Source organism: Epithele typhae (assembly GCF_022376455.1).
Source record: "Epithele typhae strain CBS 203.58 chromosome Unknown BXZ73scaffold_2, whole genome shotgun sequence".
NCBI classification, from domain to species: domain Eukaryota; kingdom Fungi; phylum Basidiomycota; class Agaricomycetes; order Polyporales; family Epitheliaceae; genus Epithele; species Epithele typhae.
In genome coordinates, this window is record NW_025954193.1 from 65,576 (window position 1) to 85,028 (window position 19,453).

Here is a 19,453-nt window from a genome sequence, read left to right on the forward strand (position 1 = left end):
CTACCACGCCCACGCCGTCCGCACCCGGGTCCTTCACCACGTCCTCCCCCGCGTCCCCCACCATGCCCACGCCCGCGTCCTCTGCACCGCCCGCGCCCGCGTCCTACACTGCGCCCGTGTCCTACACTGCGCCCGCGCCGCCCCCACCATCGCCCATGTTCTCCACCACGCCGGCCGCGTTCACCTTTGTGTTCCAGGCCGCGCCCATGGCTGTACCCTCCGCGCCTCCTCCCTCCGCGCCTCCTCCCGGCCCGCATACCGCTGAACCCCTCGGCGCCGTCCCCGACCCCTTCAACCACATCGCAAGCGTTCAGAGCGCGCTCCTCCCACAGAAGCCGCCCCGCAAGCCCCGCAAGGACAAAGGAATCTCAAGGGGTCCCAATGCGCGGACTCTTGCACGCAGGGCTGCCCAGGCTGGCGGGCACGAGAACGTAGCTTGAGTACTCTATGTAAATTGTTATGTCGTATGTCTGAGTCGATGCACGCACGTTGTGTTGATGTCAATGAAATGTGTGCATTGTTCCCATCGTTGTGCCTGAGATATAGCTTTGATGGTAAACATAGAAGCTGCTAGGGCACGTCTACTATGAAGCACTCCCTGCAGGTCTTTGTGAGGTACATTCTTCTGTTTGACTTTTCATTATGAGGCAGCAGCAGAGGGAAGTCAATCATTATCGACTATCTTGATGGCGCTTCGACTGCCATCAAAAGGCGGCGTTGAGTCTGGGGCGCCCGCGCGCAGCCTCGTGCTGATGGCACGGGCGCCACGCACCGCATCAACCGTCTCCACGGTGCCTGACCACACGGTGCGCGCGCGCAATCAGACATCTCCCTATTCTTGGCGTTGAGTATGCTGACATAATGTCCTCCCCGCTCCATATGCGGAGGGCGGCGGGCGGCGGCGGGCGGTAGAGGTCAGTGGGGGCACCACGGTGGGCGGGTCAGAAAGGCGAGGTTTGTAAATAGATGCGCATTATCAATACGAGTACATAAAAAAAGAAACGAAGCGAATCGGACAAGGGGAAGGGGAGGGGCAGGGGAAACAGCGAGCTCGCTGTCGGGAACGGCGAGCACGGGGGCGGGGGCGGCCATCACGGGCGGGCGGCACAACGGAAGGCGCCAGCGGGCGCGGCTATCAGGGGGCACAGCGCGGGAAGCCGCTCACGTGGGCCGGAGAGCGCGGGGGAGGCTGGGCCGGGCCCTCGGGGATGTCGGGGACAAGGGGGAGAGGACTTAGGCATGTGCCCCGTTCCAACGTTTCCCAACAAGGTATCTTGATCGTTTTCCGTAGAGGCTCTACGGTTTGCAGGCTTACAGACATTTGCAGTTACCGGAAGGGGAATCACCCGGGGGGGGTGATCCCAGATCAATTGATCAAAAAACCGTGAGGTACAGGTGAACAGCGGATGGTTGGACATACCGGGCGACAGTTCGGTCGTGGCGATCGAGGGTACCGTCCGCGATAAGGGGTCAGAGGAATCGCGCGCTCGGGGCAGGTCGGAGTCGAGAGCAGGGCTGGTGGGCGCCTGATCGGGCGCCTTGTCCTGCGCGCCACAACGTGCTGGCGGCGGCCCGGCGCGGGCACCTGCGGGCACGCTCGCACGCCGGCAATATCAAAATTTCCGGTCATCAGATATGTTGGGCGGAATGTTATCAGATATGTTACGTTTCTAACCCCGTTCCAACTACGTACAAATGAAGTATCTCGTCCGTGCAGAAATGCAATGTTCTGAGAAACATCCTGGAGGCACAGGAACTTATTGTTTTTCGTTGCTAGGCATGACAACGGGAATTTAGAGTTCTAGAATGCGTGGAACTTTAAGTATCTGAGAGGAAGAAATGATGGCTCCCCATTGGTTCATCATTTCTCGTCGACAGAAACTCAAAGTTCCACGTGCCTCGAAACTTCAAATTTCTATTGTCATTCCTCGTCGTCCGAAACGTCAAGTTTCTGCGCTTCTGGAACGACTGTCAGAATGATGTGTTTGTGAAGAGGCGAAATCCTTCGTATTCTCACGTCTGAAATGTGTTCGGAAACGTAGCATTTCGGATTACATTTCAAGATGAATATCTGACGACCGGAAATTTTAATAATGCCGGCGTGTCGTGACGCTCTGGTCATTCCTCGCACTGTTACCACGATGCTACAGAACAAATGTTACAGTGAAGACTCCGACATTGCAGACAGCGACTGGAACACACCACCACCGGCATGGATAGTGGATCATTCTGAACTGAGGTGTCGTGGGATTGAACCACGCCACGCCGAAAGTCCAGTATGCCTCTCCCCTCGATGTTAGTCGACCCGATCGCTCAGACTTACCCTCAGGGACGTGCGTTTGTGACCGAAGACGGTGTGGAACCAGGATATTTTGTCAAAGCCGCCCGAAAAAGGATGGGTAACGAAGTTGCAATTTATCAGTACTTGCAACGCTACCCTCTCTCCGCAAAGTTCATCCTTCCGTGCAAGACCATCGAGGACGCTAAAAAGCCTCTCATCATCTTACCCGTAGTTAGCCGCTTTGATCCAGCCGCCGCAATGTACTGGTCTCTGAGCGCAACGATTACAAAGTGCTGTCTCTTACTTGAAGTACGTTTCCGCCGTTTACCTATCGAATCTCTCGAGTTGCTCTTATCGCCTACTCAGGCTATATCGTACCTTCATCGGCGACGAGTGGCGCACCTTGTACGAAATTCTGGTCTACTTCTTCTTCTCCGCGATCTGACTCGACCACCAGGACATTGCCACACAGAACATACTGCACCCTTCTCGCCCTGACACCAGGTTCGGGCAGGAGATTGTTGCGAATAAGCTCTACCTCATCGACTTCGAGTTCTCCGAGATCTTGGACCTCGGGCCCGGAAGACAGCCGGCGATAGAGCTCGATCCGTACTCGTGGGATGTGTATTGCTGTGGATGGATCATGCAAGGAATGCTGAAGGTGAGTTGACGATAGTCATGATCCGCCACTTGCTCACCCTGATCATACAACAGTGGAAGTTCTACTTACAAGGCGCGCTACCGTGGCATCTGCGATGGTACCTCTCTTGGGTCACCGGAAAGCAAGAACAGGGATGTGCAGGGCCTTGTCGCTGTCGACCTACCACTCGGCGTGCACTTCTGGTGCTTCGGGTCATAGAGTTGTTTGTGGGCGTGCAAGAGGCAGTCATCAGAACTAGCTCGTTTCTTCGCGGTCTACACTAGCGCTAAGAACAAATTGACAGTGGTAAAAGCACCCACACCAGCCCGTCACAAGCCAGCCCGTCGCGATCCGCAGCAACTCATGCACCTTCGATCCTGCTCTGCAAGTCCTTGACGGAAAGATCGACGAGAAGCTGCACCTGCGACACCGCGAGCAGCGGACGCAGCGCGAACGACAGCGCCGCTGCGGACACCGAATCGAGCCCGTACGCGGTCAACGGCACGCTCACATCCACCTCCTCCGGGTCCAGCTCTAGCACGGCGCAGACGATCGATAGCAGGCTCGCACCGCCGTCCGCCCCCGCGCCCGTCGCAATGTCCGCGAGGGCGTTGTCGAGCACAAGGTGGTCGTAGAGCGGCGACGGCCCGAGGTTATCGCGCACGCCGCGCCAGTCGAAGTCGGGGACGTACTGCCAGAGCGGGCGCTCACGCAGGATGCACAAGCCATCGCCGATCGCAGCGCAGAGACCTGTTGGGGAGGTCAGGGAACGGAAGAGGGCCACGGACAACAGAGAGCTGACCTCGCGCAGTCATGCCCCATCGCGTCCAGTGCCGGACGTTCCGGTTGTACGTCTCGGTGCCGACCGTGATGACGCTGCTGTCGACGATCATGGGCGCCTCCATCGCAAATGCGTTCCTGTACTTGCGCGTCTGCCATGTGAGGGCTGAATTCGCGCTGACAAGGTGGAGGTCAGTATGTTGTGACGTCAAATTCAACAGCCACATATACTTACGAAGCATAGTTCGTCTGTCCTGCGTTGCCAAACAGCCCGACGGCGGACGAGAGAGACACGAAGAAGTCCAGAGCCTCGAATTCAAGCACCTCTTCGAGGACGCTAAAAGCTTGAACCTTTGACGGGAATACACTTTCGTACGACTCTTGAGTGTGCGCGATGAAGGTTGCGTCCCTCACGAGCGCAGCAAGCAGGACACAACCGCCGAGGGGTCGATCCAGTCCGTCCACTGCGAGTCGCATGCTGGCCACATCCGTTGCGTCCGCGGCGACGATGGTGACGGAAACATCGCCGCAGCGCCGTAGATACGTGAGGATCCGCTGGGCAATGTAGTCTCCTCGGCGCTCGAGTGTTTCCTCTCCCGAGCGAGAGGTAAGCACGATGCTCTTAGCTCCATTCTACGGACCGTCATCAGTTTTCAAGTCAATTATTAAGTAGAGGAGAGCCGACACACCTCATACATCCACAACGCGATGTGCAGCCCTAGGCTCCCGACACCCCCGACGAGCAGGTACGTCTTCGCAGGGTCGAACAGCCCCAGTGAGCGGCACACTCCGTTCGGTGTCTGCGTGCCGATATCCAGCGGGGGCAGGTATGGTACTGTCGGGCGCTGGAAGCGACTGGTGGCCTGGCGGAGCGCGTCGCCCAAGTCCCAGGGCGCTCGCGCCACGATGGCTTCCACGCCCTGTTGTACGTCGTCCCAGAGTAAGAGGCCACCGGCGGGCGCGACGAGCCCGCGGAGGGTGGCGACGGAACTGCCGTCCTCCACGGACGCGATGATGTTGGTCGGGCGTCGATGGTAGCATGCCTCGAGGACGCCGACATCGAGCGTAGATGCCGCGCGGACGTCCAGCCCACGCTCCATGCAGACCTCTTCCATCTGGACGAGGAGGTCCATGTCGTCGTCGACCAAGAGGACGTGCACGCCGCGGAGGCGGTCCGGGTCCGCGAACGCGTGCGGACCCACTGCGAGCGCGACAACCACGGTCGCGAGGAGGTTGTACCCATACGGGCGCTCTTGAGCGTCCGCAGCAGCCGCAGGGAGCTCGACGACCGCGCGGCGGTGGACGGAGACGTGGCTCGAGACGCCTCCGAAAGCTATCCCGGCCACGCGCATGGAGTCGGAGCGCCCCTCCACGGTCCCGACGAATTCCCACAGTCGGCCGCGACGAGTCCCGATCCCGAGCACCTTGACGACGACGTGGTCGCCCGCGGGTTGTGACTTGAAGGTCTGCACGAGCTCGCTGCCGTCGAGCGTCCACGGCGCGCGGGGATCGAAGGCGGAATGCATGGTGGGTGGTGCCGACTCTTCGACGCGGGGCACGGTCACGGTGCCGTCGGCGTCGACTCTGAACTCCACTTCCTCGGGGGCTTTCGTCGTGAGCGCGAGCGCGGTTGCCTCGCACCTGTCCTGCGCCCAGGATGGATCGAAGACGACCAGGCGGATCGTCCAGGCCCGGAACTCCTTGCGCAGCGAGCGCGTGAAGCCCTCCGCGGCGTCGGCGTGGATACCCATACGGGCAATGAACGCGACGGAGAGCGCGCGGAGAGGGTTGAGGGCGGCGATACGAGGCTGCAGCTCCATCTCTGCGCTGCGAGTGAAGACAAAGATGTGTGTGTCGGTAGCTCGCTCGTCAACAGGACTGGGGAGTTCGATCGGGTGGTAGATGACCTCATGGCGTTTTAGGAGAGCGTCCGACGGGAAGCCGTGCCGAGCGAGCTGGAGGCGGTCCATGATGCACAAAGGAATCCCGCCGGCATTGCAGATGGTGAAGCTGTAGGTGACAGAGTCTGCAATGCCGTTAGATTAGATAGGACTCATTGAGCAAGCGGGTGTATGTGCACTCACCTGGGGTCCAGTCTTCATAGGTAGCGTATGAATACACAATTTCAGGGAGTTCTGCCTCGAAGAATGCAGAGCAGAGCCGGAACGCGTGTATTCTAGAGGGCAGATGGTATAGATTGGGGTCGAAGTTGCCAGTGAGAACAGGATGGGTCTCGACGTGAATGGCCGCATCGAGGATAGCCGGATGCAAGACATAGTCTGCGATGCTAAAAATCCCATGAGTGGCAGATAACGCATGTATTCGAGATGCTCACTTGGACAGGTTGTTATCTTTGGCACGGATCTCCGTGAGGGCCGTAACAGCCCCATTAGAGCCCAACGCGAAGTGGCAGCGACGAACTCGACGGAACAGAGGTCCGTAGCTCGAAAAGAAGGACAGCCTCGAGTAGAAGGCTACCGAGGTGCAGTGAGCATCGTGCTAGATAGGAAAATTGGGGGCCCAACTCACTATCGACGTCGACGTCGGTCATGCCCTCGCGTAGTGCATTGAGGTCGAGTGCCGCATACTGGCGGTCCTGCGGAGGCGCCTTAGACAAGAACCCCGTAGCGTGCAGGCGGTCGTACTGCAAGACGCATACGTGGTGAGCACCGGGTTGTCTTGTGCGAGGCACCGCAACTGTCACCTTGGTCGGAAACGTTCCCGCGCCCACCGGTCCCGCGCTTGCGACGGTCCACCGCGTGCCCTCGAGCGCGACCTGGATCGGCACAGGCCGCTCAGCCGCGAGCGACAGCAGCCCGTGGAAGGTGACGTCGTACACCTCCGTCGCCCCGAACTCAAGTGCCTGTCCAAGACGACGCCGCAAGTCGTCAGGACACCGCTCGAGATGAAAGCCTCCAGACGCACCATCTCGACGAAGCCCGCCGCGGGCATGATCGGAGCGCCTTTGATGACATGCTCCGCAAGGTCGGGATGGGTCTTCGCGTTCAGCTGGAGCTGCGCGTAGTTGAGCGGGCCGTTCCGCGTCTGCTGCTGCCGCTGGACCTGTGCCGTTGGCGAGCTCCACGGGACGATCCTGCGCGTGAAGGGGTACGCGGGAAGCGACGACGCGGGGACGCGGGCTGGGAGCGGGGCGCAGAGCGCGCCGTAGAGCACGTCGAAGTCGACGTATGTGTGGCCCGCGGTGGCGATACGGCCGAGCGCGATCGTGAACTCGCGCACTTCCGCGAGGACGTCGGATGTGAGAGCAGGGGAAAGAGACGAGGACAAAGGAATGGGGAGTGTCTTCGACGGGCGAGCGCGGCGCATGGGACAGGTTACGGTCGCTCCTTCCCCGACCTGGAGATACGCTGCGAGGACGGGGTGTGGCCCGATCTCGACGAACGTCGCCCCGCGGTAGCGAGCGAGAAGGGAGGACACCGCCTGCTCGAACCGCACAGGTTGGACCATGTTGTCCCAGTAGTACGAGTCATCCAACTGGCGGGCGAGCGGGGTCCCAGTGGTGCTTGAGTACGTCGTGACCACGGGGGCCCGGACACGCGCCTCTCCTTGTGTCGTGAAGACGTCCGCGGCGAGTCGTTCGTACTCTGCCCGACATGCGTCCATCAGAGGTGAGTGCACGGGGATACGAGTGCGCAGCTTCCTCGCGAAAAGCTTGCGGCTACTCGCGAGCGCGACTGCCGCGTCGATAAGCGACTCCGTTCCCGAGAGCGTGACGGATTCGGGGGCGTTGTAGCAGCCGACGACGAGGACGCCGTCGGGGTCGGCGCCAGGCTGAGCCTTGACTTCGTCGATGAGCGTCGCGGCGTCGGCGGCGGAGCAGTTGACGGCAGCCATAGACGCGCTCCAATCTGGCGTCTCGAAGACGGACATCGCGCGGCCGCGGGCGATCGCGAGCTCGAGCGCCACGGTCTTCAACGATGCACCAGACGCAGCGAGCATTGGAGTTTCCCCCGCGGAGTGCCCAAGGACGATATCAGGAGTGACACCGACGGCCGCCAACGCGTCGACCAAGGCGAGCTGAAGCATCGTCAAAGCCGGGATGGTTATCGCGATTGGCCACACCTCTCCGAGGTCTTCTGCTTTGCGCGAGGAGTTGTTGGCGAACAATCCGGTGGACTCCAGAAGAGATTGTCCGACGACAGCAGCATAAGTTTGGTCGAGCTCGAGAATGGTGTCGCGGAATGGTGCGCACGTCGCAAAGAGTTCGCGACCCACTAGAAAAAATAGGGAATTGAGCAAGTGCATTGTGCAGGCAAGAAACAATACGCACTGTCGAAGTGCTGAGTTCCCTGTCCTGAGAAGACGAAAACCATCGGAGGCCGACGCTTCGGAGCAAGGAGGGGATCGGGCAGCGTAGGCGTCATGGTGAGAGAGCGTGTGTCTGCGACAAAAAAGGATCGCCATGGCATAGAGCGCACCCGCCGGCCGAAGATGCGTGCGATTTGATAGAGTTCCCGCTTCTGGGCGTTCGGGTGTTGAGCTTTTTTCACGAGAGATTCGCAAACCGCTGAAGCCGCTCTCGGGCTGAGACCTCCACCCATCAAAACGACGGGTACTTCCGTACCCTCAGTCCAGAAGGTGGTGCGAGATGAGGACGTAGGCGGGCCCTCGATGACCGCGTGTCCGTTCGCGCCGCCAATCCCCGAGCTCGTCATTGCAATCAGGGGGCGACCAGACGGCGAGCGGCATCCGAGATCGGTAGGCTCGAGAGGGACGCGCAGTCGGTGTTGCGTCCAACGAATGGCGGGGTTGGGGTGGGCGAGGTTGACATTGGGAGGGATGAGGCGACGTTCGAGGATTCCGCATACTTTGCAGAGCGATGCGAGGAATGCGGTAATCTCAAGGTGACTGTTTGGGTTGGAGTGGTGAGAGTTGAGCGCAGCAAGATGTTGTGAGATTGTCTTACCCGATATTCCCTTTGACGCTTCCAATGAGTAGTTCCTCTGCTCGCTTAAACTCCGCGCCGACCCAGTTAGCTTCCGTAGGATCACCCTGGGCTGTCCCTGAGTTAGAGCGTAGGAGTGGTGAGTTCAAGGCACGTAAGGTGGTGAGACGATAAATACCAGTGGCGTGCAATTCGACGAAATCACAGTCTTGAGGCTTCCGGCCAGCTTGAACGAAAGCCCGAAGCATCGCATCTCGCTGAGCCGAGGCAACAGGCGCACTCGGTGGCGCCAACGAGCCTGAAGAGTTAACACCAGTGCCGAGAATCTAAGAGCAAGTACTTCGTGAGAGTGGAATGCTGTCTGAAAAGCTGCACGACCTACGCTTGCATATATATGGTCATGATCCCGAAGAGCGGCGTCCAGAGGCTTCAGTACGATAACGACGACGCCTTCCCCACGGCCGAAACTGACCCCATCGAGTGAGCAGTCTTGCTGATATATTGGCTAACGAAACCACTCACCCATTCGCTGAGGCGTCGAACGGCTTGCATTTTCCGTCCGGTGACAAGATGCCGCCTTGAGTATATGAAAGCCAGTCGGAGAATCTGCAGAAGAATGGAGCAGGCGTCAGCATGGGGCGACGGCGCTCAATCAAGAGGACGGACTTGTGATTAATCTGAGCGCCACCGACGACCGCGACATCACAGTCACCGCATCGTAACGCCTGTACAGCGAGATGGGTGGCGTAGAGACTCGAGCTGCACGCTGTGTCTACGGGAACGGACGGCCCGCGAAGGTCGAGGTGGTACGAAACTCGGTTGGCAATCATGGATGGAGTATATGCGAATGATCCTAAGGCATCTGCATCTTCCTACCCGGGTGCCCCGTTAGGTACAGTCGCATACTCATAAGAGTGAGGTGGTACATACATGTCCGGACACGGCGAATATGTCGGCATTGACGCCAGACATGTAGCAGCCGACGTTGTGGCCTCTGTAGTCAATGCCGGAATCGAGGAGGCTGAGGAAGGTGGTTTCGATGAGCCGGCGCGTGCTGAGCGGCATGAGACGTGCATCTTTGGCGGTGACGCCAAACTCCATGTGGTCGAAGACATCGATGTCTTTCAGGAAGGCGCCGACGTCTGCGACGACCTGGCCGATTGCCAAACCTTTGATCCTATAATGTGAGAGAGCATGAGCGGCCTGACCGAAGGCCAACCCCCCAACCCTAGCAATGAAGCTAACTCACCCCTTGGGATTGAATCTGGCGGCGTGAACGGGCTCATAGGCCTCGCGTTTGTTGAGAAGAAAGTCGAAAAAAGAGTCGTAATTCAGGTCGACGTTGCCTGTGTGTCCGCTGGGTAGCTGGGCGGAAACGCCGACCTGTGACAAGTGTAAGCTCGGTGTGGAACGGCTGTGTAGAGCGGTGAACATACAATTGCTATTGGAGTAGGGGTGGTATTCATGTTGCATTAAAGCATGTGAGGAGCAGGAGGGGGATGTGTGGAGCATGGCGGACCGTCCAACGCGTTATGTGGTACAGGGAACAAGGAGCAGGACGAGACCCCGGACACAAGCGAAGGCAAAAGCTGTATGGGCGCGGTGTCGTCCGTGCGAGGGTTGACCCCAATTCGTGAGCGGGCGAAGGACATCCCAAGAGATCAGAATCAGGGCCGCTGTTGCAGATGGAGTTTGAACCAAAGAGGGGACCAGAAGACTGCGCTGGAGTACTTCGGTGTGCAAGTAGTGGAAAGTTATGGCGGGGTGAAGTTCTTGTTCTTGCGAGAGAACTCTGTCAACTTCCCGGTGACAGTCGCATCCTAGAGCTGCCCGGCCTATCGCCTCCGGCCCCGTCAGCTGGGTCATCGTGCACCGCCATGAAAGCAGATGTCGAAAGCGAAAAGCGGTTGAGAAGGAGTGGTAGGGCGCTAAGTTCCGTTGGCGGCGAGCTTCGTGGCGTGAGAGCTATCAGGCGCCACAGCCAATCCTCGGGAGGCGCTTATGTACGTAGCCGCAGCTCACCTAAGTTAAGTGAGCCCATCAGTGTTTGTTGCATCGAGGCCCGACATCCGCTCATGGGACGAGGTGCAAAGGAGTCGCATGGGTACTCTTTAAGTTCGCTTCAGTTTAGGTGCGTGACGAGTCGAGCCCGGTTCACACCAAGCACCTTCCTGAAATCTTCTGTCCGGGAACAAATGTACCAGGGACGCCTAAGTGGAGTTCAGACTACGCGCATGACTCCTATTACAGTGTTGAGCTGGCAAGCTGTACGTGATCCCGTGTGGAGAAGGTTCACTTCATCCCTCTTGAAGGAACCCAGAGGCCCGCCACCCCGCCACCCACTGTACCGCAACGCTCGCATCCAGTGGCGTGAGCGCGCGCAGCGTCGCCGATGCTGACACCGCCTCCTCCGTGGACAACGGCACGTACGACGCCATCGCACCGTCACGTCCGACGCTTCCCGGTGCGCCGAAGAAGCCAAGCAGCCCGAGCGCAGGGTTGCTCCGCACGACAGACAAAGCGCCCCGAGCTCCCCCTATAGCGCCCGAATCCGAAGGCGAGAGGACGTCAGTGGGCGTACATGGGTCGCAGCAGGACGGTCGCACCTTCGGTCGTGGCGGCAGCCCCAACGGTCGAGAGGCGCGAGAACCACTCGAAAAATGGAACGCGCGGAACGTCGAGCTCGCGCGCGGCAACGGCGAGCAACGCGCGGAGGGAAATAGGCTTCGGGTGAACGAGATGCAGGACTTGCGCGGGCGCCGTGCGTATCTCGAGCAGGGCCGCCGCGGCCACGTGGTTGTAAAGGAACGCCGCATCCTGTGCCGTCGTGTTATTAGTGCCCATAAGCTCAAGCACCAGCGGGATGACGTACGCCGTCGAGATCCGGAAGGCACCCCGTGAAGCGCGCCGCGCGCGCGACGAGCGCAAACCACTCGTTCTCGCTCCACCGCCCGTCGCGGTCGCCGCAGAGCTGGCCGACACGCACGACCTGCACAGGAAGCGCAGTTTGCACCGCGACAGAGAGCAGCATGCGCTCCGCAACCCACTTCGACTCTGAGTAGCCGCTCCCCAGCGCGGACGTCGCATCGAGCGGGGTCTCGCCCACGGGTGGGGGACCGGGGTGGTCTGGTAAAAATTACACGAGATTCAGTCCCCATCATAGTATGTGAGGTGGGAGCGACAGGAGAAGACACGTACTGATGACGACGCCAATGGAGCTCACAAATTGAACCTTCGGGGACTCGGCGAACGGGCAGGCGAGCGCGATGTCGACAAGAGTGCGCAGTGCGTCGAGGAACACGCGGAACGACGCCAGGGGCGCACCGAAGCTAACCTTCCACGCTGCTCCGAGCGAGAAGTATCAGTGCGGTCTGAGAAGACTGCAGAGGACGAACCCATCGATACCGTTGTGCACGATGTACGTTACGCTGCAGCAAATCTAGCACGCTTCGCGTCAGCGTTCCGTGGTGCCGCACACTCGCGAGCCCCGCCGCTCACCTCATCGAGCACGGCCTGGTCCAAGCCGAAGCGTGGCGCGGCGAAGTCCACGTCCAGGAACCTGAGCCGCGCCGCGTCGTCAAGCAGTCCCTCATCGAGGTCTCGCTCCTGGAACGCCGCGCGCTGCCGCTCCGGCGCATTCGTCCCTGCGCGGTTGAGCGCATACACGCGTACGACGTCGTCCTTCGCAAGGAGCGCCTCGAGCAGGCTGCTGCCAAAGTTGCCGGTTGTGCCCGTCACAAGCGCGACCTCGCCGGCCGCGTCCGCTGGTCGCGGTGGCAATGGGCGTGGTCGCAGGGGGAGCGCGGCGGCGTAGTGGTTGGCTAGCGCTTCAAGCTCTTTCGCCTTAGCAGCAGTGAAGTCAGGGTCGGTGAACACTGTTGAGCGCTCGGGGAGTCGGGCCTCCAGTATGTGGGATCTGTCGGAGGGCATTAGAAACCTGCAGAGACAGGAGCAGTATCAGCTCAGTCGGGGTGGCCACTGGCGGCAGTCCAACGAAGGCTTTGAGAGCTCACGAGCACACACAGTACTGAGGGCGCGGGTGCGTCCAAGGTTCCACTGTATCGCGTGAATGCGCGTGAAGTGGGGAGATAATGAGGTCTTCTCAGTAGGCGGCGTGGAGTCGTGTCCACTTGCTCGGCTGCACCGAACGACAACCACCATGCTATATATAGTTACGTCACCGTTTTCCGACTTGACGGCGCCGCACACCACTGAAGCACCGACATCTTAGGTTTGCCCTCCTTTAGTACAGTCGCACGAACAAGCACTTCCTTGATATCGAAGACGACCCCCATGATCCGGTTCGCCTGCCGGGATTATGTCAAAGGTGGTCGGCACGCGTGTACTAAACACCTACACTTCTGCGGTCCCCGTCGTAGGTGGGGAGGAATGCACGTCCAGGTTTAGATCTGGGGTCCGTTTTCATTCGGCAGCTGATCATGAGAAAAAAGCGATCGAGCGCTAAGACTCCCTGCCGAGGCTCCAGCCAATCGGCATCCTCCTTCTGCTCTCATCTCTTCCTGCTGCTCACACAGCCCAACGCTACGGCATCCTCCTCGCTAGCACATGCTGCTTCTGGTACGCACCGTATACCATCGATAGCACTGATACGCAGCGGACGGGCGCAAACCATGAACGCTTCGCGGATCTAGCGCCGGTTTAACAGCATAGAAGAGGCTCTCGCACACCCCGCGGCTCTGAGTCCAACCCCACGTCGCACTTCGACTCACCATGTCGACTAACGCAACCCCCGTCCCACTCCTGTGAGTAGGGATGCCGTTAGGATGGCTGGTCCTAGTGCTCACGAGTCCATTCTTTCAGCGCGGGCCCGCAGGTTTGTTGGCTCGAAATGCTGGCGTATGCGCATTTCGTCCCTTTGACCATGAATATATCCATAGCTCGTCGGGATGTTCTTCAACTGGGGTCTTCAAGGATGCCTGGTTGTCCAGTGTTGTGAGTTCATAATGTTTCAGACTTTGGCTAGAACTGAGTCGACGTCCTGCAGACATCTACCACCTGTGGTTCCCGCACGACCGTCTGTACATCAAGTCGCTCGGTACGTCTCCACTACTTTCTGTCGATTTTCTCGCTGAAACCATATTTCTCTCAGTGTATGGCCTTCTCATCTATGAATGCGTGCAAACGGGCCTCGTCACCGACTTCGCATTCGACAACTTTGTATACGGCTACGGGCAGCGCGCGATCCTCACCCAGTTTCACAACACCTGGTTCAGCGTCACGATCATGTGCTCGCTCGTGTCCTGCGTCGTGCAGAGCTACTTCGCCTACCGCGTCTGGGTTCTAGGCCGCTCCGCTATTTTGACCGGAATCATCCTCTTCGTAAGTCGACTGCTACTGTGACACTGGAAAGTGAAAGGTCCGCTCACTATGATGTCTCAGCTGTCTTTCGCTCAAATGTCTGTGGGTGTTGCAGGAGGCATCATGGTGAACATTTCTGCTACTCCAATTCCGGGTCAACCGCTGACCAAAACACATGAACCGGCGCAGCTGCACGTCATCGATCCAAACGCTGCCGCGGCATCCATCGTGACCCCAGTGATCTCCGTGAGCCTGCTCCACCGCACCTAGTCGAACGGCAGCTGACTCTGTGTAGTCTTGGCTGGGCGGCGCTGCGCTCGCCGATGTCATCATTGCGGCGTCGATGAGCTACTTGCTTTTGCGCGGCAAGAACGGGATCAAGCGATCAGACGACATGATCAACGCCCTCGTGCGCTTCGTCGTAGAGACTGGTGCCATGACCGGTATGTTTTCGGTCGCTCGAGCCCGCCGCATAGGAGGTGCTGATTTTCAACCACAGCTACTGTTGCCGTCCTGGACCTGATCTGCTTCACTGCACTCTCGGTGCGCCTCTTTCGCCACCGCCCCTCTCACGTAGATTCCCGTGCTAACGACAATCACAGAACACCCTCCTGCACGAGTGCCCCGCGCTCGTCCTCGCCAAGCTCTACTCCAACACGCTCGTCGCCTCGCTCAACAACCGCGTGATCATCACCCGCTCCCAGAACGGCCCCATCCTCACCACCTCCACCCCGAGCGGACAGTACCAGCTGCGGAACTTGTCCGGCTCGCGCACGTTTGTGACCGCCATGGGAAAGCAGTCCGGCAAGAGCGGGATCCAGTCGCAGGGGCAGATCGAGGTCGGCGTCGACGTCGACGTGCAGGACGACACGTCTACCGTTGGTCCGCGCGGGTCCGCGCTGAAGCACTCGGGATCGAAGGTCGACTTCAAGGTGCCTCCTATCGACGTGCTCGTCGATGACAGCCAGCGCATGCAAGTTTGAGGGCGGGTGTGGGGTGTGTGTCGGACGCTTTCTACCATTTTCCGTGATTGGTTTCTGCCTTCTTGACGCCAGCTCGTCTTACTTTGGATTGTGCCGCTTGTGTTACATTTTTTCTGAATGCCACGGCGTGGTGGTGAAACATACCATTTGTTTAACCTATCCCGTTGCCACAACGTCCGCGCGCGAACTTGACATAGGCTCTAGTAGCACTCATCAAGTGCGGGCTTCTCAGGAAAGCCCTCTCCTGTGGAATACTTGGAAGTTGAGGCTGTACCTTCACGCCTCAGCGCTCAGCGATCGGAGCGCCTCCTGTAAATAGCGTTTGCCCCACCGAGTTCCTTCACAAGCTCACCATCGCGCCGGGGGCGCCGGGAAAGGAACAGTGACAGAAGCACTAGTAGACGTACGGTCTTTGATAGAAGGGCTTCCTACGGGGCACGCGGAGGCGGCCGCGTCACTCATCACGATGAGGCACCACGAGGCACCACGAACCGGGCCTGGCTAGGGTATCCCTCTATCTCCACTCGCCTGCATCCGCAGCACCGCCGTGACCTCGTCCGGACTCGGCTGCAAGCGAGGCAACGAGTTCCCATGTGACGCAGAGAACAGAAGCCATCTTAAGGATGTTATAGGTACCGCATTCTGTCTTCGCTGTGGCACCAAGGAAACAGGTATCTGCGTGTTGAATGAGAGCGCGGCGATGTTTCATACACGCTTGGCACTACTAGCCAACTGATAGTCTGCGTAACCTAGTACTCCACAAGTTTAATGGTAGATAATTCTCTCCCACCCTCGCATTTCAATGGGCGGCCGAAATGCGGACATTACTGGGGTCAAACTTATGGGGTACTCAACTGGCCGAGCAGTGGCACCATCGCGAACCTTGAACGTACGATTATCAGACTGCACGGTCCATCTGCCGTCGTAGTACCGCACAGAAGCATCCCCAGAGATAGCTTCGCGGGAACGTTCCCGAGCAAAAGGAGCTGTGACTGAAGCTTTGATGGAGTCAGTACTAGGTTCGCGGCAGCTGAGGCTCAGCCGACTCAGCTCCACTTCCTCTCAATCGAACCGTTACGTTACAGGCGGGGAGCGATGCGTTATTTTTGCCAACAGAATTTTGTGGTTCGGAAGTTGGGAGAGATGCCGCGTTTACGAGAACGGTTCGCATGCACATGCAGTCGAAGCTGTCGCCGGTTGCGAACTAGACTTCCAGATTGGGAAGGCGCCACAAAGCTGGCGGCTGCGGCCGCCGAGTTCTGCCGAGGGCTGCCGAAGGGGTCTCTTCTCGAACGAGATCGCGCGTTCTCTCCGTCTTCTCCACGCTGAACGCGCCCGGGCACGGAATGTGCGCGCGAGGCTCCCCGAGGTCCTTGCCTTCGCTGTGCATCGCCGTCGATATAAGCCACGCTTGTCGGTAACGTGGCACTGCACACACAGCACACAGCGTCCCCACCAGCAACCATGGAACAACACCTTGCCCAAGTCGCCGACGTCGCCGACAAGGCGTTTGACTTTGTCATAGTAGGTCCGTCGCCTGTCATCAGCCGCGTCCTATACGGGTACTGACGTTCCGTGCGCTGCACAGGCGGAGGGGTGAGTCTCCGAGCCCGCGGCCATGTGTCGCACCACGACTGATTCGCCCCCGCGCGCGTTATGCAGCTCGCCGGATGCGTCTTGGCCGCACGCCTGACTGAGAACCCGGGGGTGACTGTCGCCCTGCTTGAAGCCGGGAACGCGCACTTCGACGACCCACTCGTCAGTACGTCTGTTCAGCGCTAGTGTGGTCCATTAGACGCGGGAGCTGACTGCTTGTGTTCAGCGGACCCGATGGGGTGGATGAAGCAGGTGTTCAACCCCGAGTACGACTGGGTCTTCCGCACCAAGCCCCAGACCCGGACGCAGAACAACCTCACTACGCCGGATGGGAAGCCGGACCCGAGCTTCTACTGGTCGAGGTTCGCTTTCCTTCACGCTTATTGGCCTCAGGCATCTAATGCTCCAATGGCAGGGGCAAAGGCCTGGGAGGAAGCTCGTGCATGAACTTCTTGTTCTGGACACGCCCTCAGCGCGAGGAGGTTGATGGTCAGTGGTCTTTTATCTCCCCTATGCTCAACATCTGATCTCATGCATCCCTCCCAGCAATTGAGAAGTTAGGCAACGAGGGATGGAACTGGGAGCGCTTCTTCGAAGCGTCCAAGCGCTCTGAAACGTGCGAAACGTCCTCCACTCGCTAGAACCTCGTCTTTTACACAGTTTTCTAGTCTCCGTCCTACTGGTATCCAAAACGACCCAGCGTATGCGCCCCTTTACTCCGAGGACTCAGTTGGACACAACGGTAGGCCTCAGTCTTCACCTTCGGTCGCATCTCTCACTTCTATGTGACAGGTCCTGTTTCCGTATCCTTCACTCGGACTTCCTCTATGCTCGAGGCTCCATTCCAGAAGGTGCGTATATGAGCGCCTATAAGTACCGACGAGCATTCAACTCCCTCTCCCTCATTGAAAAGGCCCTCGAAGCTTGCGGCATCAAAACGATCAAGGACGGGGTAAGTCTCGTTGCTGTATATTAGCGCGCAGATGTACTGATATCCTTGATATAGCTCGGTGGAGATGTGAGTTGCTAGTAGCTGCCATGTCGCACGCCTAGACTCAAGCTTTCTTCAGCTCAACGGAACGTTCCACTCCGTCAACAATGTCGATCCGAGAACTTGGACGCGGAGCTCAGCTGCGAGCGTACGCTGCACCAGTCTTAGAATTCCAAAAGTCCTCTAATCAATCCTGTCTCGCAGGGTTACCTCATTCCGGCACTCCATCGGCCCAACCTGAAGGTCCTCACCAAGGCGTACGTGCAGAAAGTTCTCGGCAGCAACGAGGCCGGCTCCTTCGTGGCCTCGGGCGTCCAGTTCGATTTGGAGGGGATGACTTACACTGTCAACGCTGCTAAGGAAGTCATCTTGTCCGCCAGGTGTGTCGGACCATCTTTGTTGTCGATAGCGTCACTAATCACCGTTCTTAAAAGCACTGTCAAGTCTCCCCACATCCTCGAGATGAGCGGCATCGGAGACCGTAAGGTCCTTGAACCTCTCAGTATTCCTGTCAACGTCGATCTCCCTACCGTCGGGACGAACCTCCAAGACCATCTCATCGTGACGGGCTCCGTGTTTGGTGAATGATTTGCAGCCGTGTCTATCGCACTTATTGTTGACATACTTCGCGTTCATACCTCCATAGAGATGCAATCGGACAAGGGGTTTGTCACTACAGACACCCTCGACCATCCTGAGATCCAAGCCATGCTGAAGAAGTGCTAGTAAGTCCTGTCCTGAAATTTCCGTCTTTGACCATGCTCATCATCATCTTCACACAGTGCTGAATCAGGCTCGGACGCCGCCGCCCGCCTCGTCTGCTCGGGAACGACGTTCCTGCCGCTCCAAGACTTCTCGCCCCGCGCGAATGAGCTCATCTCCGCACTCGAAGCACGCATCCAGGAACGCGCGCAGTCGGGCGCGTACGCTCCCGGACGTCTCGAGCAGATGAAGGTGCAACTAGAAATGCTCAAGGACCCGAAGGTGCCCGACATCGAGATCGTCATCTTCCCCTTCAACATGCATCCGGACGGTAGGCCTCAGCGTCGACGCATCAGTGAAATCCACTCATCTACTGCGTACGTTACCAGGGACCGGCAGGCCCTACACTGGCATATTCCCCTCCCTCGCCCGCCCGTTCTACCGCGGCTCTGTGGTGCGTCTCTCGTTCCGTGTCTACTACGGCCATGTTGATCGACGTCCTCGACCGCGACTAGCACGCCGCCTCCGCGGATCCGGCCGTCCAGCCCGAGATCGAGCCGGACTACCTCTCGGACGAGTTCGACCTCGAGCTGCTCCTCGACTCCATGAAGTTCGTCCGCCGCGCCGCCGCGACTCCCGCGTGGAGCTCGATCTGCAACGCCGAGCTCCTCCCCGGGCCCGCCATCGTGTCCGAGGCACAGCTGCGCGGTGCGTCCCTCACCCGACCCGCAGCACGAACTAAAAGTTGACCCGCGCCGCACAGAGTCCGTGCGGGACAACGTGTCGACGACGTGGCGTGAGTCCCTCTTTCTCTTTGTCTTCCAAGTACGTCGCGCAGTTGGGGCTGACCGGGACCCGCGCTGCAGACGCGTGCGGGACGTGCTCGATGCTGCCGCGCGACAAGGGCGGCGTGGTCGACGCGCGCCTCAAGGTGTATGGCACGCGCAACCTCCGTGTGTGCGACCTCTCGGTCTTGCCGCTCATCACCGTCGTGCACACCCAAGGTGCGTTGCGCGTCGGAACGTCAGCTGTGGAGAGTGCGGGGCGCTGACGAAAATGGGGCAGCGACGACGTATGGGATCGCCGAGCAGGGCGCAGACATCATCAAGGCTGACCACGGAATTTGAAGTTGGGACATCAAAGGATGACCTTGGAAACTGGCTCATTGTTCATAAGTGCCTATTCGTATAGTTCCGCCCGCATGAGTATATTGTATTGGCATAGGCGGTAGAGAAGTGAATACATCGTCGTCCTT

The 19,453-nt window shown here is 59.0% G+C and overlaps 5 protein-coding genes across 5 annotated transcripts; 3 read left to right on the forward strand and 2 right to left on the reverse strand.

Annotated features, from left to right (window-relative positions):
- Positions 1-2,644: 2,644 nt before the first annotated feature.
- Positions 2,645-3,130, forward strand: BXZ73DRAFT_11136 (uncharacterized protein; the record flags this gene model as incomplete). The annotated part of the gene is made up of 3 exons (XM_048017393.1): positions 2,645-2,686; positions 2,739-2,942; positions 3,002-3,130. Coding segments are annotated over 3 exons (375 nt in total), but the record flags the coding sequence as incomplete, so codon positions are not given.
- A 152-nt stretch (positions 3,131-3,282) lies between these two features.
- Positions 3,283-10,041, reverse strand: BXZ73DRAFT_37954 (ketoacyl-synt-domain-containing protein; the record flags this gene model as incomplete). The annotated part of the gene is made up of 17 exons (XM_048018103.1): positions 3,283-3,671; positions 3,724-3,878; positions 3,937-4,334; positions 4,391-5,727; positions 5,786-5,988; positions 6,037-6,175; positions 6,231-6,345; positions 6,406-6,564; positions 6,627-7,936; positions 7,993-8,570; positions 8,629-8,725; positions 8,786-8,933; positions 8,990-9,074; positions 9,130-9,213; positions 9,274-9,479; positions 9,538-9,784; positions 9,857-10,041. 17 exons carry the CDS (start codon positions 10,039-10,041, stop codon positions 3,283-3,285), a joined length of 5,835 nt encoding a protein of 1,944 aa, XP_047882941.1.
- Positions 10,042-10,904: 863 nt separating this feature from the next.
- On the reverse strand, positions 10,905-12,537 carry BXZ73DRAFT_73198 (uncharacterized protein; the record flags this gene model as incomplete). The annotated part of the gene is made up of 5 exons (XM_048021850.1): positions 10,905-11,143; positions 11,214-11,424; positions 11,480-11,733; positions 11,806-11,941; positions 12,106-12,537. 5 exons carry the CDS (start codon positions 12,535-12,537, stop codon positions 10,905-10,907), a joined length of 1,272 nt encoding a protein of 423 aa, XP_047882942.1.
- Positions 12,538-13,514: 977 nt separating this feature from the next.
- BXZ73DRAFT_38135 (uncharacterized protein) lies at positions 13,515-14,909 on the forward strand (the record flags this gene model as incomplete). The annotated part of the gene is made up of 8 exons (XM_048018129.1): positions 13,515-13,560; positions 13,613-13,663; positions 13,718-13,947; positions 14,008-14,052; positions 14,116-14,172; positions 14,222-14,369; positions 14,426-14,469; positions 14,529-14,909. The coding sequence occupies 8 exons, from the start codon at positions 13,515-13,517 to the stop codon at positions 14,907-14,909; spliced, it is 1,002 nt and encodes a 333-aa protein (XP_047882943.1).
- A 1,464-nt stretch (positions 14,910-16,373) lies between these two features.
- BXZ73DRAFT_95947 (GMC oxidoreductase) lies at positions 16,374-19,325 on the forward strand (the record flags this gene model as incomplete). The annotated part of the gene is made up of 20 exons (XM_048026945.1): positions 16,374-16,437; positions 16,498-16,505; positions 16,572-16,671; positions 16,732-16,867; positions 16,921-16,994; positions 17,052-17,121; positions 17,174-17,247; positions 17,298-17,356; positions 17,419-17,457; positions 17,512-17,523; positions 17,576-17,644; positions 17,701-17,876; positions 17,931-18,076; positions 18,143-18,221; positions 18,279-18,529; positions 18,588-18,652; positions 18,714-18,906; positions 18,962-18,994; positions 19,065-19,202; positions 19,264-19,325. The coding sequence occupies 20 exons, from the start codon at positions 16,374-16,376 to the stop codon at positions 19,323-19,325; spliced, it is 1,848 nt and encodes a 615-aa protein (XP_047882944.1).
- Between the last annotated feature and the right edge of the window lie 128 nt (positions 19,326-19,453).